The 26,820-nt window shown below is 33.5% G+C and overlaps 3 protein-coding genes across 7 annotated transcripts in view; 2 read left to right on the plus strand and 1 right to left on the minus strand.

Annotated features, from left to right (window-relative positions):
- The first annotated feature begins 755 nt into the window (after positions 1-755).
- On the plus strand, positions 756-1,800 carry LOC105249991 (sesquipedalian-1). Its single transcript, XM_011255823.3, has 2 exons — positions 756-1,179; positions 1,248-1,800. Exons 1-2 carry the CDS (start codon positions 886-888, stop codon positions 1,599-1,601), a joined length of 648 nt encoding a protein of 215 aa, XP_011254125.1. The 5' UTR covers positions 756-885; the 3' UTR covers positions 1,602-1,800.
- A 1,003-nt stretch (positions 1,801-2,803) lies between these two features.
- Positions 2,804-15,011, minus strand: LOC105249992 (protein KIAA0100). Of its 2 annotated transcripts, XM_025414537.1 has the most exons (15): positions 14,738-15,011; positions 14,535-14,661; positions 14,281-14,472; positions 11,851-12,102; positions 11,523-11,687; positions 11,205-11,417; positions 10,840-11,107; positions 10,535-10,757; positions 10,333-10,451; positions 9,950-10,270; positions 6,303-8,840; positions 5,942-6,186; positions 3,928-4,984; positions 3,230-3,447; positions 2,804-3,136 (listed from the first exon to the last, which is right to left on the minus strand). In XM_025414537.1, the coding sequence occupies exons 1-15, from the start codon at positions 14,794-14,796 to the stop codon at positions 2,852-2,854; spliced, it is 6,282 nt and encodes a 2,093-aa protein (XP_025270322.1). In that variant the 5' UTR covers positions 14,797-15,011; the 3' UTR covers positions 2,804-2,851. The 2 variants fall into 2 exon arrangements, with proteins under 2 accessions (XP_025270322.1, XP_025270323.1); XM_025414538.1 differs by lacking the exons at positions 14,281-14,472; positions 14,535-14,661; positions 14,738-15,011 and having other exon boundaries at positions 11,523-11,701; positions 11,851-11,937.
- Positions 15,012-18,543: 3,532 nt separating this feature from the next.
- LOC105249993 overlaps positions 18,544-26,820 on the plus strand; it is a 58,152-nt gene continuing 49,875 nt past the window's right edge. For 2 of the 4 annotated variants that reach the window (XM_025414575.1, XM_025414576.1), the window contains exons 1-7: positions 18,545-18,734; positions 19,409-19,544; positions 19,623-19,812; positions 19,891-21,053; positions 22,773-23,430; positions 23,522-23,690; positions 23,775-24,173. In XM_025414575.1, coding sequence (XP_025270360.1) covers positions 19,699-19,812; positions 19,891-21,053; positions 22,773-23,430; positions 23,522-23,690; positions 23,775-24,172 — 2,502 coding nt within the window. In that variant the 5' untranslated portion in view covers positions 18,545-18,734; positions 19,409-19,544; positions 19,623-19,698 and the 3' untranslated portion in view covers position 24,173. Of the gene's footprint in view, positions 18,735-19,408; positions 19,545-19,622; positions 19,813-19,890; positions 21,058-22,772; positions 23,431-23,521; positions 23,691-23,774; positions 24,174-26,820 lie in introns of all 4 variants that reach the window. The other 2 variants (XM_025414577.1, XM_025414578.1) reach the window with 2 other exon arrangements.

Genomic DNA, 26,820 nt, shown 5'->3' on the forward strand with positions numbered 1-26,820 from the left:
CAATCAAATAATTGCGTAGCATTCCAAACTCGAACTTAAGACGATCTCAAATATAAGATCGGACTATGAATACCGGCCTTAGCCCGGGTCTACAATAGGTAATTTAAGCCCTAAGCCTTAAGAAATTGACCAATCACAGTCAGATATTCTCTTCATACTTGACTGTGATTGGTCAATTTCTTAAGGCTTAGGGCTTAAATTACCTATTGTGGACCCGGGCTTAGTGCAGCAATAAAGAACAAAGAGTCTGTTCTCTATAGCTGAACTGGCAACACTGGGCTACACTAGTTCAGAGGCTATCCTTTTTACTCTACATTGGGAGAAAAAGGATAACCTCTGAACGAGTGCAGCCAGTTCAGCTATAAAGAACAGACCTAAACCTTTGCTATGATTATATGAGTGTGTGGTGTGTGTGTGGTGTGTGGTGTGTGTGGGTGTGTGATGTGTGTGGCGCGCGCGCATCATACATCGTCATACATACAAGCACACATACGTACATACATACATCATATGTGAATAGCCATTTTTAATATTTTAATCAAATTTTTGCATATAATTTTGAAATAAAAGAATTATTATATATAATATAATTTTATATACAATATTATAATTCTACAAATAATGTAATGCTTATTGTAATGTATGAGTATTACAGTATTTATATTAATAAAATATTAAGACTTATAATGTTTTTATGCTTTACATAAGTAGGATGTAAAGTATAAATATAAAAAAAGAAAAAGTGTGTGTGCATTTGTACAGTCTGAAAAATTTATTGAACTGTGGATCTATTAATAAATTTAATATTTATTCGATTATTTTATATTGTGAAATTGTATTGCGAATATTTAGTAGAAATTGCGTGAAAATTTATTGCTAAACGTCATGAAAATCAATGAGAAAAACATGGTAGCATTTGCTACATCTGCAACACCAATAGATCGTGAGGGCTGGTTGAATAAACGTGGTGAAATGAATCGTGGATATCAAAGACGATGGTTTGTTCTTAAAGGAAATATATTATTCTATTTTGATCGACGTGGTGACAAAGAACCAATGGGCATGATTGTGCTCGAAGGATGTACAATTGAATTAGCGGAAGATGAAGAGCAATTTGGCTTTAAAATAGTCTTTCATGGTTTAAATAATAGAAGCTATGTTCTAGCAGCAGAATCTCAGGTGAATATATGTTGTTAATATGCTATATTTGTGTTTATATTTTATGCTTCATCTTTAATAATATCTAGGAATCTATGGAACAATGGATGAAAGCATTAGCTTGTGCTAGTTATGATTATATGAAACTTATGGTGACAGAACTACAACGTCAGTTGGATGCTGTAGAAGAAGAAACAACACCTCTACCAATGCAACATTCTCCTAAAGCTCCACCAAGGCAACGACATAATCCATTCAATAAATCAGACTATCATTATCGTTCTCAAAGCGTCAGATCAGCACCTGGTAGGACAGAGAATATACCCAGAACTAAAATAACTTTTCGTGAACTTCATACAGCATATGGTAGGCGAATTCTGGCAGATTTGAACGCATGGAGACATGCAAGGAAAAATATAGAAGCACCTCTAATAACTCTATAATTTTGTACATGTAAATATTTGAAATGTGTATGAACTTAAACAACGAACTATAAGAACTATCTGTTTAAATAATCTGTACATCAATAGATGAATTTTTTTTAGTGCGCATACATGAGCAATACACATATATAGAGGGAAAAAAGAGAGAGAACTTCAAAACTTCTACTTCAAATTATATAGCTAATCCCTCTATTCATTAAAAAAATATAATTTACAATAAAAGTTATATTTTAAACAAACATTTTTTAATACTCATTGATTTCTGTTTCAATATATTATCATTTCAAAAACAGTATAATTCTTTATAGTCTTATTAATTAAAAATTTATGCATGTATATATATGTGTGTGTATAGAAGTGAAAATTAAGTTACTTTGACAAAAATGAATTTTACAACAGGTATTTACAATTCTTTACTTTTAATGTTATACAAAAAATTTCTGTACGAGACTTTAAATTTATTTTGAATTGTTATTATCATACTTTTTTCATTAATACAATTATCATAAGATTATTTTCAACAACAAAGATAGTAAAAAAATAGAAAAATAGTTATAAAATGACGAAAAAGGAATTGCAAACTCTTACACTTTCCAGAATTTTTTTTATACTAGTGTCACAATTTTCTTGTCGATTTAATTGCAGTCTAGAAAAAATAGAAATATAAAATCTTCATAATATTTTCTAATATTTCAGGAAAAAAATATACACGCGCGCACACACTTGATGTTTCTTAATAAGTGCAAAAAATTTTAGATGATTCTTTGTCTAAAACTAAAGGGAGGTTTTTATATAAACATACACTCCTATATCCTTCCCTGTGAAGTTACACTCCTCCAAAAATGAGGGTAAAAATTAGGTTTTTATTTTTTCTCAAATTTGGAACAAGTTAAAGAAATGAAATTAGGTAGATATTTTCTACTAGTAAAAAAGTTTTATTAATATTTTTTCAGCCTTCTGTATTGTTATAAGGGGATGAAACTAGCAACCCTTATTCAATTTTTTATTAGAACTTTTGTTTATATGAAAAACACTTCTTAATTTTCGACAAAGAATTGTCTCCTAAAATTTTTCGCACTTATTAAGAAACACCGTGTGTGTGTATGTGTGTATGCGCGCGTTTACTAGAAATTATTTTCACTTATGCAATTTATTTGTACAAAAAACAAATATAAGTTTGTATGTAACATTTATTACAGTGCCATTAATAAATAAATTACTATAGTACAAGGAAGGTATATATATACAAATTACTTAAATTTAAATACATTTTTTTTTCTTGCGTCCCCAGGAAGATGCCTAGTACCTAATAAAAGTCGAGCTTTATCCTCTTCTTGCGGCACAGATTCCTCTGGCGGTCCTCTCGGTTTTATCTGCAATTTTTGTTTGATGGCTTGACTTAGTATTACACGCCTGGAATCGCTTTTCATAGCTAGCAACAAATCTAGCCATGTCCACGTCACGTTATGATACTCTAAAGTTGGTATAACTAATGCAAAGTCACGCACATCCTCAAGATTTTTTTCCTTGTTTCCCTGTAAGAATGAAATTAAATAAGCTTAACAAATAATTTACATTAAAGCAAGAAAAAAAAAATGTTTCTTTTTAACTTATTAACACATTCCTACCTTGTATGATACACGTACAGGTACTTCTGGTATCTTAATGTATATGAATAATTTGTTTTTATCTGCCCTTTCTTTCATTTTCTCCACGTCGTCTCTCCTCTCGATAGGAACATAGAAAGACGAATCACGTTGTGGCGCTGGCGTTTCCTCTATGCCTTCCGGATCTCTCTCGGGAAAACAAAACTTGAGCATGGTATTAAAAAATTTTTTTGTCAAACCTAAACAAAAAATAAAACAATTTCATAAATTAAGTCAAATGAAAATGATTTATAAAAATGATTTATAAAATTAAAAAAGATCTAAATTAGAACAATAAAGATACAAAATAGAATATTGCATGCTTAAACTGTTAAATATGAAAATTCTCAGAAATATTTCAACTTTTAAGTTATTGTTAACTTTCATGCATAGAAAAAAGAATATGTAAAAAATAAGAATTTACAATAAAGATAATAATGCAAAGCATGCCAAAAATCAAAAGTGAAATGAAGAAAATAAATTCTGTCCGCTCCAATTGGGCAAGGAGGACATTCAAATGATTTATAAAAATTAAATTGTATATAGGATAGGCAATAAAATAAATAGAGCTAAAAGAATGAAAATAAAACGGTAATTAAACAAAATAAAAAAGACAATAACTAAGAAATAATATAACAAGACATAAAATAAAACTACATAATATACGAGTTATATTGTACCTATCGTAAGAGGCACCACATTGATTTCAAAATGTTCTTTCACAGATATCCCCGCTACTGGCGCTTTTTCTCTACAGAAGACTCGAAGAGCTCTTTGCCGATCTACAGGCATATTACTCTGTAACTCCGTAGGTACAAGTACCTCTGTATAAGTTTGATTTGGTAATAAATTCGTCATTCGGACGTATCCCAATTCCAACAAGTGTTCCACCGAGTCGTCAGTTTTGCTAGTTTTTGTATAAAGGAAATTAGTCAAGATAAGGTCGGCAATACCCAGCTGACCATCTGCGTCCGTCAGTCTCCATTGTGCATGTTTAAAGCAAATTTCAGCCACTCTAGCTACTGCAGCCGGTTTGTCCTTTAGCGTAGCCGACGCGGCCGCCGGTGCAGTAGTCTCTTTATAACAATTTAACATGACGTCCAATTCTTCCGCCTTGGCGCCAAGTTGCTCCTTGCATTCGAAAACGTTTGCTTCTAAGCGTTCCATTTCCGTCAATAATTCTGGGCTCGATTCGTCGACTAGTGCCTTCTGTACTAAATAGGTCTCGCGTTCCAAGCGCCTCAATTTCGCTACTAAACCGCGCACTGTGTTCTGTAATTGCTGTATTGGTCTTTTCTGATCCTCGACAGAATGCAGTTGTAATTGAAATCTCATCCTCTGCAATCTCTCTGAAGCTTCCTTTCGTCTTGGCTCCACGTACAGTAATAAGTTATTAACTATGTCCAAAATCATTGCGTATTGTAACGAATTGGTGCATACATCCAAATCATGATGCATCAATGTGAATGCATCAGCTGCAGTTAAATCTTTTCTTTCCCATGGACTAACTTCTTCTCTTGGTGGAGGTGGTACTTGGTCCACGCAGCCCACGTTTAATGTTTGACCATAACCAACATAGAAGAACTCGCATTTACATCGAGATACTATGCGTTGTAATTGATGCTGAGGACCGCCACCCCCTCCTACTGTTTGACTAACCACTCCACCAACGCTCTGACCAGATCCCACTAGAGCCGGGACATCTGGCAGACCTACTATGATGGTGGAATCTTTCTCCTAAAATGTGATACATGTGAAATAATTTCTGCTATATACAGGCTACTATATATTTCATTTTAATTTCCCCAGACAAATATTCGGAAAATAATGAAAAATCGAAAAAATGTTTCGGACAAAAGTTGTATGGTTTCTAGGGGAACATAAGTTGGTGCCATTAGTTTGATCTTGAAGAGTCACATGAAGGTTACGTGAAGGTCATTTTGAATTTCTTAAATGGAACACTCTATATATTTTTGCATATTCTTGTAGCTTATCTCGAGAGCTTTCCAAAACACTATAAATAAACATTTTTTCATCAAGTACTTTTCGAGTTATGAGGCTTGAAATCATTTCTTAATTTTACATAAACCGTAAAATATCTTGTAAAATATTCATTTTTCGATTATTTTACCTTAATACTTTTATGTACAAAATAATGAGAGGATTCAATTGGTGTAAAGAAAACACATAATTGTTTCGAAGAAAAAATATGTAATTTGCAATTAACAATTCCATATTTTTTCTTAAAAACAAATGTATGTTTTCTTTACACCAATTGATTCCTCTCATATTTTGTACATAAAAGTATTAAGGTAAGATAATCCAAAAAGGAATATTTTACAAGATATTTTATGGTTTATGTAAAATTAAGAAATGATTTCAAGCCTCATAAAGTACTCGAAACGTACTTGATAAAAAAATGTTTATTTATAGTGTTTTGGAAAGCTTTCGAGATAAGCTACAAGAATATGCAAAAATATATAGGGTGTTCCATTTAAGAAATTCAAAATGACCTTCACGTAACTTTCATGTGACTCTTCAAGGTCAAACTAATGGCACCAACTTATGTTCCCCTAGAAACCATATAACTTTTGTCTGAAACATTTTTTCGATTTTTCATTATTTTCCGAAATATTTGCCTGGGGAAATTGAAATGAAACACCTTGTATATTTCTCATATATTTTGAGGTATACCTGTATATTATCCAATGTCAACCACATAATATTATCATCGATATTATCGTCGATATTCGCGCTTACAGTAGCGTAGTATTGCATACATTCTAACGAACCGACCCAAGTTGTTTTTGGGACGAGAGATCGTTCCTTCCAAACTGGATGATGGACTCTTTGCAATATCTCCGCTTTAGCCGCCGATAGAATAACATAGCCGCGAGTCTCAATGCCTTTCAACAGCACTTGGCTATTCACCAAAGCGACTAAAAAAATTTATTTATTAAATTATCTTTTACATTAGTAAAATAAAGATACAAGTCTTCACTTGATACGAATCGTTTTGTAGTATTTACGAATAAATAAGGCAAAAAATATATACTTAGCCAGTTTTTGTGCAAGACATCATCTTGATGGCACGCCGCTAATCCGCGTAATTGTTGTCCTCTAGTCTGCACTGATAGATCATCGCTAAAAGCCACAGGTTTATTCACAGCCTCTGCTATTAATCTCTGTAGCATTCCTACCACCTCGCCTTGCTGTGGCTTTACAGAAGTGGACGGTGTTACTTGTGTGGGTGTGCTCTGTTGATCGACTACGGCTGATCTGGTGGCACGATTCTTATGAGGTGTTGAACTGTTGTCCCTATGGAAACCTTTGAGTGCTGCGGTGGACAAATTTTTCTTGAGTTGCTGAGTCTTGATAAAGGAGTCAAAAAGCGCGAACGCAACATCGCGATTAGTCTTCGTCCAGGCGCCTCGCAGATCGTGTACAACCAATCGATGAATCGGTGTGTCACCGCTTACACCGGTAACCATTGCCTCTCTCCCGTAGCTGACGCGTGCTACGCTCAAGCAGTAACACTTCTCAACCGGCTGACGTAACGATGCGCTCTCTGTTTCATCTTCCTGTAGCGCACTTTTTAGCCAAATCTCGGCATCGCTCAATTCACAATTCATATATACAATAGACCATTCCGCTCGTGGGCGATGGATTAATCCGTCATCAATTGGATGCAATGCTAGATTATGCTCCGAACTGCAGGCTACTCTACCACCGGTCACTTCGAAACCGCGTTGCATGGCGAATGACATCCAATAATTGACATGGAAACGATGGAAAGCTAAAGTCAGCCGAACTTTTCTGTAGTGCCTGCTGAGTTGTTTCTTTCTAGGCCTGATGTTTTTGAATAATGGACCTTTTCTCGTAGGTCTTGTTGCGCCTGATAATATTAACTTTAGATTCTCGAACCATCTCAGCGTACTACCATAGAGTAATGCTGTTGGCGCGCTGGCCAACGTAGGTGATTCAGTTGGCTTGGTCTCGAGAGAGAGACTGACATTAAGATTCTGAGAGCGAAACGCTCTGAACGAGTCGTGTTCTTGATTGCTCGAATACTCCGGTAATCGATCTGGAGCGCAAGGTATAGCAGCGTGATGATCACGCGGATCGCCTAAGCATACCCATGCTAATTTGATACTCAATCTGACATTAGGCAGATGTAATAATCGACAATCGTCATATTTACTAGCTGTACGCACATATACATCAAGATCTCCTTTGATGATGATTTTCCCCTGCGTCCAGTCAAGCTCTAGTCCAGTCCATGTGAGTTCCATTTCTTCCGTAGTGTTATACGGATCCAAAGAACCATGCAGCAATATTGTCAATTGTTTCACGCAAAGTGTCAATCTTCCATGAAAGGCTAGTCGCATTTTATCCCAGAATGGTAATGGTGGGCTTGGGTCTCTCGATGGATGAAGAATTTTCTCAAAGCTAAGATTGCATTGAGCTATCACTGGTTCCCAGCATGGCCCAAACGCGTATCTAAATTTGTCGATGTCCCAATTGAGATCGTGATAATACTTTAAAGATGTCATTCCCCTTTCTACCACAATATCTTCCCACGGTGCGCCGATTTCAATTCTGACGGTTCTCTTAGCTCTCGATGGCGCAAGAGCTTCCGCTCCGGCTAACCTACCCCACACATTTAGACATTCCACTAGAAGCAGTGGCTGGGGGAAATCGCGAAGCTGAAATTTCCATTCCGCACATTTTAGACTAATTCCTCGGATCCATAATGTACTAAATTCTAAACCATCTTCAGGCCAAGGTGTTTCCGGATCCATCTCTTTAAGAGTTTTTATTTGTCTTTCTATGCTGTTTATGGAAGGATCAGCTAAAGCAAATATTTCCAGATCCAACATAGTCCACGCAAATAATCGAGTCCTCGCGGGTCCTGTTCGTTGCATTTGCTTCCATCTTTGCACATAAATTTCTGCATTTTTCTTATTTAAATTGGCATATAATACCTCGACTTTACCTTGGGGAATTAACAAATGCGCACGGCAGAGTTCTTGTACTTTAGCATCCAACATCGCTTGTCGTTTCAAACTCTCCTTATATTCATCTTCTAATAATTCGTAATTGTCACGCAAGCGTACTTCAAATGGATCGTCACTAAGCTCGAATGTCCACTCCTTGATCTTAATAATCAAATCACAGGGTAAAGATTCCTGTTTAGGCGTATTCGAGGAATGAATCTCTTTTAGCCATTTTCTGATGCTAAATAATTCATTCTGTATCGCATTTGTAAACTGATGTTCATACGGAAAACGGATTTTAATAGAGTCGATGTTTAATGCCCAGCATTCGTTCCAACTCAATATGAAACCTTCGTTGCTTTGTCTTTCTGCTCGCACTTCTGCATTATTAAGTACTCTGATTAACTCGAAACCTTCGATCATAATTACATCAGCAATATCTAAGGTAACTCGAATGTAGGTGAGTTTCCATTCGCCTTGTGACCAGCGTAATTGATCAGATGTTAGTATCAAAAAATGTTTAGTAGAAATGTCTATAGAAATAGTAATTCCACCTGTGGCTAGTAAATCCAGAACACGTTTCTTTCTATGCACTTCTAAAAATGAAATAAAAATCATTATGTTTTATACACTTAAATACAGGATGTTGACTAAAATTAATTAATAATTTGCAATCCAATTTGGTAAATATGCTTCTACAAAAAAAAAAAAGAAAATATATATTTTTTTCGGCACATTTGAGACACTCTTGATCATTGATTAAAAAATTTAAAATTTAAACCAATGAATCAGAAGAGATGAAATTCTTCATAACTAATATCAAATACTCTAATATCATATTTGACAACTCATCAATATGCAAAACATTGTTGAAAAATAATCCGTTGAATAAGTGGAATATAGTTAGAACTGTTCTATTTTATCAAAAATATTTTTTATTATATTATAAAGTGTTATTTCAAAAATTATAAATAAAAATACAGAAGTCTTGAAAAAATGATTGCAAAAAAATTGAACTATACTCTTTTTATATATCCATGTTATTATTTTCATATAATGTTAAAGATAAATATTTTTTCACAATTTGAAACGCCAACATAATATTCATGAAATATCTTTAACATTATATGAAAATAATAACATGGATATATAAAAAAATTATAGTTCAACTTTTGCAATCATTTTTTCAAGTCTTTTGTATTTTTATTTATAATTTTTGAAATAACTTTATAAATTGGCGTTTCAAATTATGAAAAAATATTTATCTTTAACATTACATGAAAATAATCACATGGATATATAAAAAGATTATCAAGTAGTTAGTTCAATTTTGTTGCAATCATTTTTTCAAGTTTTTTGTATTTTTATTTATATACATATATATTGTACATGTATACATGTGTGTGTGTGTCCAATTTTAAATAAAACATTGATATTTCTTGAAAATCAAGATTTCCATTAAAAAAATGTTTCATATAAAATTTTAGATTTACAAAATTGTAATCTGTGATTTCGAGAGAAACATAATACCACTCATTTGATCTTGGACAAGATTATTTTAAGATTATTTCCATTTTTTAAAATAAAATCTCAATTTATTTATAAATCGATTCAAAACCTCACAATATTTTACATAAAAAAATTATAAGAGTAAGATGGCCAATAAATGAATATATATATAATTTAGGAGATATTTTATACTTACCTTCGATACGAGTTGCGCTAATTTCTTTCATAACAATAGATCTGAAATCTTTAGACTCCATCCAGACTTGCAATAAACGAAGATGTAAATTGGGAGTCCATGCTAGATTAGTGCCATCAAGACTAATGTTTACAACATCAGAATTAATTGCAGTTTTGCACTTTCGGATTGCTAAAAATGGATGAGTTAAAGTTTGCGCATGTTGACACATAATCGGCTCATTCCTATTGAGAGTTATTGCGCTCATGCCTTCTGCTACACATACAAATCGCTTTGCGTTTTGTTCCAAAGTAGCTATGTCTAAACGGGTCATTATCGACACTAAAACAAATGTACATAATGTAAAGAAAATCTTTAAGAATTATATACTATTATATACTTACGCTTATTTTCTGCAATAAAGAATAAATTACAATTTGTTATTTTAAGATTCAGTTGGATAGGATTACATGATATTGTAACTTTTTTTTCCATCACTGGTTGTTGATATTTTTTGTAGCACCTATCATTATTTTTATGATTATTTTTATCTGTGTCATATTTTCCTTTCTAAGTGATTAATATTACATAATATTTTATTATTACTTGTAAGCTTGTTCAAGAAATTTTGCAAGTTCTAAACTCCATTCGGTTATAAGAGCATCAACTGCAATTCCTATAGCATTATTACGGGTTGTTGCTAGCAATACTCCTATAGAAAGTGGGCTCCCCCATTGATGAGACATTTCAGAGATGTTGCTATTGGCGCCATTCAAAGTACAATACAGAGACTCTAAGATTAATTCTGTATTCAAATTTTCAGTTTTATCTGTCAAAGACATAGAACACAAATAATATTACATTGCAGGAATATTTTAATTCATATTTAATAAAAAATAAGTATAGTGCACCTGCAGATAAATTCAATGAAAATTTCATGTGTGTAACACTACAAGATGCTTCTTGCACATCTGGTAATTTTATATTCAATGAAGAATCATATAACTCAGTATTTAATGTTATTTCAAAATTTGGTAACCTATTTTTCAATGATATATTGCTAACAGGTTTTGAAATGTCATTCTGATTATTATACAGCAATAATTCCCAATCTTTATGGTCATACATTATTGAAAGAGTATTCAGTTGTATAGCAATAAATAAGATATTTTCTTCTAGCTAAATATAAAATTAAATAAGCATAATTTAATTATACATTTATTTATACAATTATTCTCGCTTAATTTACTTTGATTAATATACTTTTAATTTTTACCTTTGTATCAATTGTCATTGAATGCAGAGTTAAAATGGGAAATTTTCCACGTATGCACAAACCATCTAAATTTACAGTAAAATTTAATCGTGTTCTGTTAGCTTGAAACTTTGCATGAACTTGAAGACTTCTTAAGGTACCTTCCAAACCCATCATGTTACTATCCTCCCTACCAGCTATTATTAATGAATTGCCTATTTTCAATGTAAAATCCTAAAAATATTGTTAACATCTTTCTAGCAAATACATTTTGTTATAATAAGAGTAATTACATTTATATCTATCATTAATATTTCTCCACAATACTTATTTACTTACTTTGGGCAAAATAGGTGCTAATCTAGTCATTAAATTATCAGAAGAATTATCTTTTACATTATTGCAAGTATAAGTTGCAGTATTTAATGTTCTTCTATCTCTTAAGAACTGAAGGAGACCTGTACCACCAGATCCTTCAGTTTGAATTATTCCAATACATAATGTCTATAAATCAAATCCTATATAATTTTTTTAGAACATCAATAATCAAAGAAAGCTTATTAAAAATCATCATATACATTATCATTAGATATAAAATACATTTTATGTATTAAGAGATACTTTTTATATAAATTAAAATAATGAAACAACTTTTGATATAATTTACCTCGACTGAAAGTTCTCCTTGAGCTTTAAAAGTAGCTTCAATTGTCCCAGCAAATGTTATTTGTGAGAGACATGCATCAGAAGCATGTTGCAGTAATTTCATTGTACCACCAACAATGGTAGCAGATGCTAAAAGTGTGTATGCACCATGTACAATACTGGCATCCAAGCTTAAGCTTTCTGCATTCCCATTAGCTAACCAGCCATTGCCAAGAATAAGTAAACTTATGTTCTCCACATATACAGCCATAAACTAAAATAGAAATGAACAATAACCATAGATTTCATATAATAAGTATCCCAATGAACACTATTATAAATACTGTTATAAAACATTGTTAATGTTACATAAAAACAATAAAACAGAATGTTACAAATAATATATATATATATATATATATATATATATATATATATATACACACCGTGACCCATTTTAATCGACGCACCTGAATATCTCGTAAAGTTCAAAAGATACGAAAAAATGTTTCAGACAAAAGTTGTTTGGTTTCAAGGACATAAGATGGTGTCATTAGTTTGATCTTGAAGAGCCACCTGAAGGACACGCGAAGGTCAGCTCCAACTTTTTAAATGGGACACCCTATATGCTTTTGCATATTCTTGTAGCTCATCTCAAGAGCTTTCCAAAACACTATAATTAAGTTCGTTTTTATTAAGTACTTTCCAAGTTATGAGGCTTGAAATCATTTTTTAATTTTACATAAACCGTAAAATATCTTATAAAATATTCATTATTCGATTATTTTACCTTAATACTTTTATGTACAAAATAATGAGAAGAATCAATTGCTGTAAAGAAAACACATAATTGTTTCGAACAAAAAAATATAATTGTTAATTGCAAATTACATTTTTTTGTTCGAAACAATTATGTGTTTTCTTTACACCAATTGATTCTTCTCATTATTTTGTACATAAAAGTATTCAGATAAAATAATCGAAAAATAAATATTTTACAAGATATTTTACAGTTTATGTAAAATTTAAAAATGATTTCAAGCCTCATAACTTGGAAAGTATTTAATGAAAACTAACTTAATTATAATGTTTTGGAAAGCTCTTTAGATGAGCTATAAGAATATGCGAAAGCATATTCGAGATAGGGTGTCCCATTTAAAAAGTTGGAGCTGACCTTCACGTCACCTTCAGGTGGCTCTTCAAGATCAAACTAATGACACCATCTTATATCCCCCTTGAAACCATACAACTTTTGTCTGAACAATTTTTTTGTATTCGGCTTACCAACGGAGATATTCAGGTGCGTCGATTAAAATGGGCCACGATGTATATATATATATATATATATATATATATATATATATATATATATATTATTGATAAGTTATTAATTAATTATAATGTCACACATTCATAAATGTAACATATATATATTATATCATTAGTAACATTATATATATATATATATATATATATATATATATATATATATATGTGTGTATATATATATATATGTATACAGGGTGGACCAAAAGTCTGGACACAGTCGAATATCTCATATAGAATGCATTTTAGAACAAAATGATTTAGACAAAAGTTGTAAGGATTAAAAAGATGTATTTAACTGTAACATCCATTTGACATTGAGTGACGTCGCCAAGCTTAGGGCAAAGTCAACTTGAATTTTTTAAATGGAACCCTCTATTTTTTATTGCATATTTTTGTAGCTTACCTCGAGAGCTTTCCAAAACACTATAATAAAGTATTTTTTCATTGAATACTTTTCAAGTTACGAGGCTTGAAGTAATTTTTTAATTTTACATAAACCATAAAATATCTTGTAAAATATTCATTTTTCGATTACCTCACCTTAATACTTTTATATACAAAATAATGAGAGGAATCAATTGGTGTAAAGAAAACACATAGTTATTTTTAAGAAAGAATATGTAATTGTTAATTGCAAATTACACTTTTTTTTTTCGAAACAACTATGTGTTTTCTTTACACCTATTAATTCCTCTCATTATTTTGTACATAAAAGTATTAAGATAAGATAATCGAAAAATGAATATTTTACAAGATATTTTACAGTTTATGTAAAATTAAGAAACAATTTCAAGCTTCATAACTTGGAAAGTACTTAATAAAAACTAACTTAATTATAGTGTTTTGGAAAGCTCTCAGGATAAGTTACAAGAATGTGTAATAAAAAATAGATGATTCCATTTGAAAAATTGATGGTGACCTTTACATAACCTTCAAGTAACTATTTAAGGTCAAATTAATGACATCATCTTATGTCTCCTTTAAAACTATATAACTTTTGTCTGAAACATTTTTTCGTACCTCGCATATTTTTCAAAATATTTGTCTATTAATATTAAAATAAATCACCCTGTGTATATATATATATATATATATATATATATATATATATATATATAAATACCTGCACAGATTTGATTATTATTGGAGGTATCTTCTTATTTCTAAAATCTAATAGTTCGCCAGATTGTTTTATCTTACAAGTTGGATGAACTGGAACATCTTTATTTATTCTAACATCTTTCATAACAACAGCTAATAATTTTGCTACATCACTGCTAAAGAAGCTGCTGCGTATGCGTATTTCTTCAACTTGCTAAAATTAATTATTATATTGTTATATTATATCTTAATATTATAATGATTTGAATAACTCACCAATGTGAAGCCATTTTTAGTTATATTGACATCACGAAGTCTAAAATAAGGTAAAGAAATATGGCCTACTTGCAAGTGAATTTTATAACAACGTTTCACTATCCATGCTAATAATTTTGGTACTATTCTATTAAATAAAAAATTATGTAATGTAATGATATATTTTTGCAGTGACATTATTTTGTATAAATTTCAATACTTACCGAGTAAAAAAACAATAAAATATTAAAAAAATTATGCAAAACGCAAGTAATCCAGTCATATTCTTGACATGTAATTAAAAATGTTATATTGCCTAAATAAAAATATATCAAATATGACAATATGTGTAATTAGTACTGTTTTATATTACTATTTTTCTCAAGCTATTCAAGACGCAACACAATACATAAATAGTACGATTGAGGCTATGTTCCGATATAAACTATCAGTATCATAGTATTTTCAACAGGGAATCGATTGTGTATTTTAATGTATTTTCCGATTCACGCATGATGCGCATGAAGTAACAGAAAGTTTATGGCCGGTATTCATAGTCCGATCTTATATTTGAGATCGTCTTAAGTTCGAGCTTAAAATGCTACGCAGCTATTTGATTGGATGAATGAGGTCTTAAGTCAACCTCCAAGCAAACTTAAGACGATCTTATATTTGAGATCGTCTTAAGGTGCAATTTCATTGACGCTAAAAAGTAGCGTCAACAATTGGTTGAACAAAGAAGCAACTACTTACTTCTTTGTTCAACCAATAGTTGACGCTACTTTTTAGCGTCAATGAAAAGGCCGCTTTAAGGTGCGGCCTCATTGACGCTAAAAAGTAGCGTCAATCATTGGTTGAACAAGGAGGTAAGTATAGTTGCGTCAATGAGGCCGCACCTTTAAGTTCGAGCTTGAAATGCTATGCAGCTATTTGATTGGTTGAATGAGGTCTTAAGTCAACCTCCAAGCAGACTTAAGACGATCTTAAATATAAGATCGGACTATGAATACCGGCCTATGTCACGCGTTGGATCTGTTCGTTTTAGCTGCACTGCTGCACTAGTGCAATAAGTTAGAAAGAGATAAACATACTTTCTTTCACTCTAATGGTGCGATCCCATGATACGGAACGTATGCGCAATGCGGAATTGGCGGAACGCTCGTGATTGGTTTAACCTGTTTTACGTCTGTTCCGCCGATTTCTATCCGCAAGTTTCTATTTTATACACATTTTGTGCGGAACTTCGAAATTGTGTGTATGATGAAAAATGTCGAAACAGCAGATATCCGTAAGAATATTATTAAAAAATATTTTAAATAAGAGTGTAACAAGGAATGGTCCAACTAATGCTAATAATGCGTCAAATAATTGAGGTGCCATTTTAAAATAATCCATATATTTTTCTGTGTCTTCGATCAGCATTTCCTTTACAAGATTCTCACTTGCTCCTTGTTGAAATCTTCTTTCTAAGCTGAATATAGGTCGCATCCAATATTTTCGTCGTTTTTTAATATTTTCACTTCTTTTTACAATTATATACAATGAATATAATTTTATAATCTTACGGCGTAATTCATTCTTTTTAAATATACACCAACTTTGTTTTAATTTACTTAACAATCCACAAATAATAATAAACAATTTTTCAGAATCCATATTCAATATTAAGTTGTTGTCAGTTTTGAAAGTTATATATGAAATTCATGAATTTTTTGACATATATGTGTGAATCCGATCCGCATAAATTTGTATTTCCTATGTCCCATGCAGCGGAAAATACGGAAGCGTAATTTGCGCGAACCAATAATGTACGCTGTTCCGATATAGACAACAAAAAAATCTATGGGAAAGAATCTTGTGATCGGCCAACACCAATTGCGCTTCCGCGTTTTCCGCTCCATGGGACATAAGAAAATATATTTCAACGGAACGCAATTGACGGAATGTCTATGATTGGACGAACTTTGTTCCGCCAATTCCGCATTGCGCATACGTTCCGTATCATGGGACCGCACCATAAGACCGGTTCTACAATAGGTAATTTAAGCCTTAAGCCTTAAGAGATTGACCAATTACAGTCAAGTATGAAGAGAATAGTCGACTGTGATTGGTCAATTTCTTAAGGCTTAGGGCTTAAATTATCTATTGTAGACCCGGCCTAAGGGCCTATCCAGACAAATTTGCATAGGTGCATATACATAACATAAGACCATATGGACCAATGAGCATCGAGTATTAAATCGCTATATTGACTTACATAACATAAAGGCCGCAGCACACACTTTTGCATAAGCGCATAACCAGAAGCATAAGGAAATTGATTGGTCCCCAAGTATATGCATAAGAAAATGAACCAATCAATTTTTTTATGCTTATGGTTATGCGCTTATGCAAAAGTGTGTGCTGCAGCCTTAATACTCGATGCTCATTGGTCTATATGGTCTTATGTTATGTATATGCACCTATGCAAGTTTGTCTGGATAGGCCCTTATTATGGTTATGATTATGCATATGCTTATGTCTTATGCAAGTTTGTCTGGATAGGCCCTTAAGGCCGTAGCACACACTTTTGCATAAGTGCATAACCATAAGCATAAGAAATTTGATTGGTTCATTTTCTTATGCATATACTTGGAGACCAATCAATTTCCTTATACTTATGGTTATGCGTTTATGCAAAAGTGTGTGCTGCGGCCTTTATACATAAAGCTAAAGCAATATTTTGATTGGTTCTTCAGCTTACGTTTACGTTTTACGTTTATGGTTAGGTTATGGCAATTCATGTGCGAAAGCCTTTAGTCTAGGGAAACTTAGGCCGGTATTCAAGTCCGATCTTATATTTAAGATTGTCTTAAGTCTGATCCGAGGTTGACTTAAGACCTCATTTAACCAATCAAATAGCTGCGTAGCATTTCAAGCTCGAACTTAAAACGATCTCAAATATAAGCTCGGACTATAAATACTGGCCTTAAAAAGTCTATCGCTGAGTACCACTACTCAGTCCAGTGAACTCTATACTATACTGGAATATGCACTGCCTTTGATAGCGCCCGGGACATCGAAAGAAAAGGACAGGTTGCTTTGGAACGATTTCTGTCTCCGTCTAGTAAATTTTGATTGGTCGATCATTTTATATGATCTTCGTTACAAACATCAGTCTTAAGCCTGGTTCCACAACTCGAGTTAATCCGAGTTTAATACGTTAAACTGGGTCCTGATTGATCCATTCACTACTTAAACTCGGATTAACTGGATTGTGGAACTGGGCATTAACATCAGTCTCTCTATTTAGTTTACCATACATGTACACACTTGTATACCTCTTTCACCCTGATCATCACTCAACACATATGCACTGAATATGGACAGAAATACTGGACAGTGTATTGCTGCGGGGGTGAAGCTCAAAGGGTGAGGGGAAAGAAATGTCTACTGCAACGGAATATGAGGCATGTAAGATGGCGACGGATATTAATTTCACGGAGTGTGATATTTTTGAATTTCTTAATATTCAGAAATGATTCGGAATAACACAGCGATTTCAGATGATAGATTATTTCACAGAATCTCTCATATTTTATTCGATTTACGTCCGTACGACGTGAAAATAGATGCTAAATCTGAGGCATCTAAAATGGCCGCGACAATAAATCCCTTACCCCTCAGGCTTTACATCCCTCGTCTAAAAGAGTACTTTATGCTCTGTCCTGTATTTCTTACGTCCATGGCACTGAACGTAGCCAATGTTTTCAGCTCGAAGAGTACGACGATAGAAAAGGACAGGTTCCATTTTTCCCTCTCGCTCGTCCTGTTTTCTCCTACGGCAGTACACATTCCAGTTTAGTATAGAGTTTACTGGCTCAGTCCGATCAGAGATCCGATTAGTTGTCGTAAACACCCGGTATCTTTATTTTTTAGTCACGTGATGTCTTTTGACGCTGGAAAACGTCAAGTGAAAACCTGCCCTGAAACCGAAGTTTCGCATTGTCACCGCACGAGATCTCCGACATCAATTTAAAGTCCGCGTCACTCCTGCCTATCCTAACTGATCATAGTACGAGGTGATATAAGGCGAGGCTGCTCCGCGTTGTCTGACAAATATCGATTGGTCCCGGCATAAGCTTCGCGCGCGTCATGCGACAATCATGAGTAGCGTATCTTTACGCGACGACATCGGTGAAATTTGGATCGCATACGCGTCGCGGCCAATTCAGCGCATAGGTAATCATTGCGTTGTTATTATCCATTTAATTCCTCTTACGTCGAACTTGAGCATCGAAAAAGTCTCGACCTCTCCCGAGACATGCAACGCGAGTCTGTCAATCTTTTATTCCAATTCTAATTGAACACTGCTTGAAACTATTCCTTTTAGCTAATTTCTTACTATGCATTTAAAACTAAATTTTAGCATTTTATTTATTTTTGGATTGTATTATGAGATTGATAAAATAACTGCATTTATCATTAAATGTGCGGCGAAAGAATCGACCGTCCCCACACTGACATTTATTAAACTGATAGATACTGGTTAGAAACTGTAAACTTTTCGTGAAAAATTTACATTGATATATTTATAAAAGACTTACTATATATTTTTATAAAAAATGTAAATTTTGTACTTTATATTTACTTATATGTGCTAATGTACATATGTGTGTATGTGTGCATGTATATACACACACAATATTATATATATATATATATATATATATATATATATATATATATTAAAAATTTATAAATTATATTTTGAAAGTGTTATTGACCATAGACAAACTAAATTATGAAAGTTTTTCATTACTCGCATCTGGAATTATGATATTTATAAGATATTATGTCCCGTCTCTTTCCTATACTCAGAATTTACAAATTGTGTTATCATGTTTTTGTTGTAGGATTCCAACAAACTGTGTTGCTTTAGAATGTCATTGCAATTTGTTACTCATAATGGACCATGCGCAAAGTACAAGTCGTCAATATATAAATATAAAAATCATAAGGTTGTATATTGCCTCTGATACCTTTTTTCAGGTTAGACATTTGACAGCAACATTAACTTGAAGTTATTCTTAAAATAAAAAATATATTAATTACATCATTAAATTTTAGAGAGTAATGTGGCAATATAAAAAATTCTGGCTACTATAGGCTGTCCGGCGCATAGTTGAAGTAAATAAATTCTGAAATGGACTCTCCGCCATCATGTTCATTAAGCGCTGGGCCTCTCAGTGATCTTGGTAGCAGTGGCCTAGGAGGTTCGATATCTAGTGATTCCGTTCGAGCCCACCTTGCAATAGAGGTATTACATCTGTGCATGTTTTTTCCTTAGTTCCAAATTACAAATAATGAATATTTTAAAAACAAAATACAATTTCAGATGCAAGAAAGTGACATAGAAAGTAAATCTTTGTCACAAGATTCTTTTGATTATTCGGATGGCATGTGCAGCGAAAATTTTAACACATTGAAGAAAGGTCCAGGCTGGGGTGATACAGATGGCAAATTGGAAGTTGAAGTAGTCGATGTAGCAATCAAGCCACCGCCAGAATTTCAGGACAGCCCATCGCCACCAGATTCGGAATCTTTGTCGGCACCAATTGTGAACTATGCACAATTGATGAGACATAGAACATCATGCTGGTTCGACGATTACGTTGAGAATTTGGTACAATCGGCAGTAGATGAGGCGCTAGTAATTTCTTGTCGCATCTCCTGGCCAGAAGGAAGAATCGCGCCTGTCATAAATCCGATTTCAATGATAACACGAACACAACAGACCAATTCTAAACGCACATGGGACCTAATGACGCCACCGGTATGCCAGGGTGCTGCTACTATCACTATTACTCCGTATAATACACTGAATCGGCCGAACTCGCGCTGTTCATTAGCTTCGTCACGACTATCTAGTTCACATAATTCCATTAATATCTCTGGGCTTGGCCACAAGGCCGATGACAGTAGTTTTATCACATCTGCTATGTCACACGATGTATTGACTACAAGCGAAATAAGTGATATGTATAATGTGCCGTTTGATTCGGATATTTATACGGTGCCTATTGACATGATACGACCGTTACACGACCTGCGAACGCCGCAGAGACCCAAACGACATCGACACCATCGCAAAAGACGGCGAAACGTTTCCGCGAGTTCGCAGAGTGAGTTGGAAGCGCACATTCAGCAAGCACGCCATTATTGCGGTAAATCCCGCGCCATCACACATGTCATTAAATCTCAACGCTTGCTGGCTGATGTCTGTTGTAACGAAGGCAACCCGGGTAACGGTGGTAAACGACATAGTGTGCCAGGCACTTCCGGTCGTCATAATATTAAAACATCGAATGGACATGCACACAATATTGGTGAACCGATCCATATGACTTTACACGAAGTGCGACAATATCTACAGACGTTATATTCGAGCTCGAGCGACTCTAGCGAGAACAAGATCAAGCGAGACAAAACGCCACTACTGGGCCATACACCAGTACATCTTGCCGCAACGGCCAAACCCCTCAGTATAAATAATAATAGGTATGTGCAACATAATTTCTATTAATAAGATATATAGAGAAACAAATTCCTTTTTTATCAAAAGTAACGAGATCTTTTGTAAATTAACAAATGTTCAAAAAAATAATTTTTTCAAATTACAACACAAAAAATTCTTTAAATAGTCCCAATGATAAATCAAATAATAGAATAAAGGCTGTTATAGACCAAGCGAAGCGCAGATGGTAAAGCGAGACAGAAAATTTCTTAAAATTAATTCTTTATAAATTCATACATACATACAAACGTTTCGGTCCCTTTCGGACCCTCTTCAGTGTGACAAATTAATATAACATATCGGAAATATAAAAAGTACAAAATAAATATACAGGGTGTCCCAAAAGTCCCAGACCGGTCGAATATTTCATAAACTATGCACTTTAGAAAGAAATGTTTCAGACAAAAGTTGTATGGCTTGAAGGGGGCCATCAGATAGTAGCAATGATTTGACATGGGAGAGTCATTTAAAAGTCACGTGAAGATCATCGTCAATTTCTTAAATGGAACTCCCTATTTTTTATTAAATATTCTGGTAGCTCACATCGAGAGCTTTCCAAAACACTATAATTAAGTTAGTTTTCATTAAGTACTTTCCGAATTATGAAGCTTGAAATCATTTCTTAATTTTACATAAACCGTAAAATATCTTGTAAAATATTCATTTTTCGACTATCTTACCTTAATACTTTTATGTACAAAATAATGAGAGGAATCAATTGGTGTAAAGAAAAAACATAGTTGTTTTTAAGAAAAAAATATGTAATTTGCAATTAACAATTACATATTTTTTTTTAAAACAACTATGTGTTTTTAATCAAAAATAGGGAGTTCCATTTAAGAAATTGACGATGATCTTCACGTGACTTTCAAATGACTCTTTCATGTCAAATCATTGCCACTATCTGATGGCCCCCTTTAAGCAATACAACTTTTGTTTGAAACATTTTTTTCTAAAGTACATAGTTTATGAAATATTCGACCGGTCCGGGACTTTTGGGACACCCTATGACCCCGTATGAAGATTACTGTACACGTCGAATGGTAAAATTTAAAAAAAATATAAACACAGTCAAACAAAGGAATACCGTTTAGGCATTTAAAATGAAGGCAGAATAAAAACGCAAAAAATGCAAAAAATCCGCGACGCAGTGCAATATCCATTTCAAAAACGTCACGATGTTACCTAACAATCTTCCCCGTCCCAACGCAACTTGCAATCGTCAGTCTTAAAAGATCGTTGACGCAATTGTTCCATGAAATCGTTGGCCACCAAACCCACGCTCAAACACACCCCATCGAAATCTATCCAACCTGACGCTTTCCCAAATAACGCACGTTAAAGGAAAAAGATTCCATGCGATTCAAAGCTCAAGCTAGAGTCCCATGGCAAATCAATGGTAAAATACCTGTAAAGAGGGGAGGGGAGAAGGAGATGATTTTAATAAAACACAGTCAAGAAAATTGAAACCGAAGATAGAGAAAGGTATTAATCCAAGAAGATAATTTAATCTCTAATAAATAAATTTATAGAAACTTAACCGTGGAAATCGAAATTTTCTGTCTCGCTTTACTACCTGCGCTTCGCTTGGTCTATAATAGCTTTTATTCTATTACTTGCTTTTGTAAATTGTTTGATGATTGTTTCTAAATTTTAAGTTAAACATTTGTATAATTGTTATCAAATTAACTATTTAATAATAGGTATAACAGTAATGTGCATACGGATTCGTCCACGGACACACCAGTGTCCAACAAGAGCACCAGCAATGGACTGATGATTCATCATCATAACAACAATAATAACAATCATAACAATAATTCTAATAATGCAAAGAAACATAAAAGGAATGCGTTTGTCAGCATCAGGCATAAGAAAGCGCGCGATGAATCGCATAAAGAAAAGAGTGAATCCGAGCGAGAGAAGATAAAGAAAAGTCAGCGTAATTTCTCGCTAAATCTTAAGCAAACACTTTGCAATATTTTCCGATTTCGGCGATTGGGTTCGCCGGATCATTTTGTGGAGAAACGTAATAGCATCGTACAGGGAGAGATTGTTGAAGAAGAAGAGAATGTTGATTCTGATCAGCATGCAAATAACAACAACACCGCTCCTTCTGAGATAGAATCGTCCGCTCAAAAATTGCCGTTTTTTAAGCGCGCGTTGCCACCTCTACCTAAAAGTAATAGTCAGATAAATGTGGAGCAAGCAGAAGAGGCTATCACAGCAATGGCACCCAAGTGCGAATCTCCGAACGTGATACAACAGGGAGAATTTTTGTCGCCCGCCGCACGACTCGAAGAAGATACCGCAGAGGACACAAGTATGGACTTTGCTGCCAGTATTGAAAAAGTAAAGGATGTACGTATATTTTTCTTTGTTTTTAATCAGTTTAAGCTTGATATTTAAATCATTAATAGATATTTTATAATATTATCGCTTTCCAAAATAGTACGGATGGTACTGGGGACCTATATCCGGCGAAGCGGCGGAGAAGATATTATCCAATGAGCCAGATGGCTCATTCATTGTACGGGACAGTAGCGATGATCATTATATTTTTTCCTTGTCATTTAGACTTAACAGTTGTGTACGACATGTAAGGATAGAACATGATCAGGGTAAGTTTCACTGTACTCTGTACAGAACTTGAGATTATCATATGAAATATATACATTTTAATCAAATTTATTTCTTTTGATAAGGTAATTTCAGTTTCGGTAGTTGCACAAAGTTCAAGTCACATACTATTGTTGACTTCATCGAGAATGCGGTCGAACATTCACGTAGCGGTCGATATCTTTTCTTTCTACACCGGCGGCCAGTCCTGGGTCCGATGCGAGTGCAACTACTCCATCCAGTATCACGATTCAAACAAGTACAGAGTCTGCAGCATACTTGCAGATTTGTCATCCTGAAGATGGTGCGTAGGGATTTGATCCCGACTTTGCCATTACCCCGGCGACTAATCGATTACCTCAGCACACCCCATTACTACAGCGAGCAACTAGCGACTGAACAGGATGACCGAGCTGAATCGCCAGTTAGTTCATCAACCGGCGAATTGGAGAAGATTTGCTTCACGCCGCAAGGTCTCTCGTGAGGTACAGCTGTGTGATTTTTTTCCTCTTTTACTTTGCTCTTTCTATAAAGAGACATTTGCACCAAATATCATCCCTGATATTAATACAAATATATATATATATATATATATATATATATATATATATATATATATATATATATACCCAGTAAGCAAAATGTCAGCAGATTGGCAACAGATTCAATTAGAATCCCAGAACCATAGCCATCTGTGTCCGCATTGTATTCTGGCAACAGAGTTTATAAAACATAATCTGACAACAGATTGTTGGCAGAAACCGAGCAGAATCTACACAATGCAATTTGATATCAAATTGTCGGCAAAAACCGAGCAGAATCTGCGCACATAATCTGATGGCAAATTGACACCAGAAACTGAAGATTTGCGCTTACTTATATTAATGTTATATAAATGCAATAAATTAATTATTACAGGTGCTAAATAGGAATTTATCGGCGAGTTATCGACATGTAATATATGTTATATCGTTATATCTCATATAGCGAAGAACTAGTTCAATTTAATTAAATTAATAATAAAATAAATGGTAATTAAAATAATTAAACTTAATTTATAAAACTTGAAATATAATTTATTTAGAATTAAATTCTTGTTTTATGTCTCAAATAGGTGATAAATGAATAATTTTCCATTTATCATATTGATTCCAACCAATTTAATATTCTAATTCTCATCTTCTTGTATCAGATATCAGAAAGTGATAGAAATTAAAATTATAGATATCAGAAAGTGATAGAAATTAAAACTATAGTTATTATATTTTTTATTTTTCATTAATAATCGCTATTTTATATATATTTCTGACAGAAATTCGATTGTGAGAGTACATTACATAGTGGTAAGCGAAGAAACTATCGAATCATGCAAATCATACAAATCTTGTTCGGCTTTTGCCGTCAATCTGCTACCAGAGATTGTGTACGCAAATCCTGCTCGGTTTTTGTCGACAATCTGACATTAAATTGCATTGCGCAGATCCTGCTCGATTTCTGCTATCAATATGTTATGATAATTCTGTGCCAATCTTGCTCAGTTTATGCTAGTGTCCTGCTATCAAATTATATCAGCAGATTTTGTAAGTTTTTATTATCATTCTGTTATCATTATCTGTTATAACAAGCTTTGCATACAATCTGCGGTCTTTCTGCTGACAATTTGTAGCAGGCACTTGGAAAAATCTATTGAAACAGATTTGGCTGACTGGGTATATATATGTATATATACAGGGTGTAACTGAAAAAGCGCCCATTCAAACACCGTTATTCTCAATTAAAAATCGAGTCGAAAAGTCCTAAAACAATTTTTTTCTATAATGCTTAATAAAGCGGTAATTATTGAGTAAAGTTGCAATAAGCACCGACCTTTAGCCTCCTTGTCGAAATTTTCTTTAAGGAAACGCTTTTAACGAAAGAAATATAATTTTTAATGCAAAATAAAGTTTTCCGCATTATTGGGAATATAAATTTACCATGCGACACTAGTGGACGAAACGCAAAAAATATGGCCGTCGCAAAGATTTAATATTGTTTAGATACGGCAATCAGTGTGTTTCTATTAAATAAAAGTGAATAATTAAGAAGTATTAGAATAAACGAAAAAATGAAGACACAAGGAAAATAAATAAATTTTTTCGCGACTTTTTATCACACATGATAATTAAGCCAGAATTTATTACATTCTGGCCTTCAATTATATTTCTTGAAGAGGGAGTAGCTACACAAAGTATCTAAACGCAGTGACAACATTTGCGTTTTCTTAACAATTTTTCAAACAGTATTCTTAAATGTCAAATCGCCTTTTGCGACAGCCATATTTGTTATGCGACACGAGTGTCCCTCTACCGGCGGTGGTAATTTTTTTCCCAATTCCGACACATAAGAATATTGCACGATAGCAGCATGACAGCGTTGTAGCGCTCACGCACACTACCAGGCGTGCGACTCACTTACGTGCGCCCGTCTAAAGATCGGTGCTTATTGGCGCAACTTTACTTAATAATTATCGCTTTCTTAAACATTATAGAAAAAAATGGTTCAGGACTTTTCGACTCGATTTTTAATTAAGTATAACGCTATTTGCTCCGTGGGCGCTTTTTTAATTACATCCTGTATATATGTATATGTATATGCATATATGTGTGTGTGTATATATATATATATATATATATATATACACATATACAGGGTGTCCCCAAACTCATAATCAATCTTTCAAAGACAGATTCCTGGGATTATTTGGAGACGATTTTTCCTCAGTGAAAATGTCGATGAAGCCATCATTTTTTGCATGTTCCCGATTTTTGTCATCATATATCTTTGCAATAAAGCCTTAAATTAAAACACAACAAAGTAAACTCTATTTAAAATTAATCGAAGAATGTGGTTTTGTTAATATTTTATTTCTACAAAGCTTAGTTTAACTTAGAAAAACCCCCCTTATTTCCAATCACTTATAATTCGAAAATTATTAGTGCCCCGACATTTTCGTTGAGGAAAAATCGTCTGCAGATGATCCCAGGAATCTGTCTTTGAAAGATTAATTATGAGTTTTGGGACACCCCGCATATATATACATATATATATATATATATATATATATATATATATATATATGTACACATAATTCAA

Source organism: Camponotus floridanus, unplaced genomic scaffold, assembly GCF_003227725.1.
Source record: "Camponotus floridanus strain SB8 unplaced genomic scaffold, Cflo_v7.5 scaffold83, whole genome shotgun sequence".
Taxonomy (NCBI): domain Eukaryota; kingdom Metazoa; phylum Arthropoda; class Insecta; order Hymenoptera; family Formicidae; genus Camponotus; species Camponotus floridanus.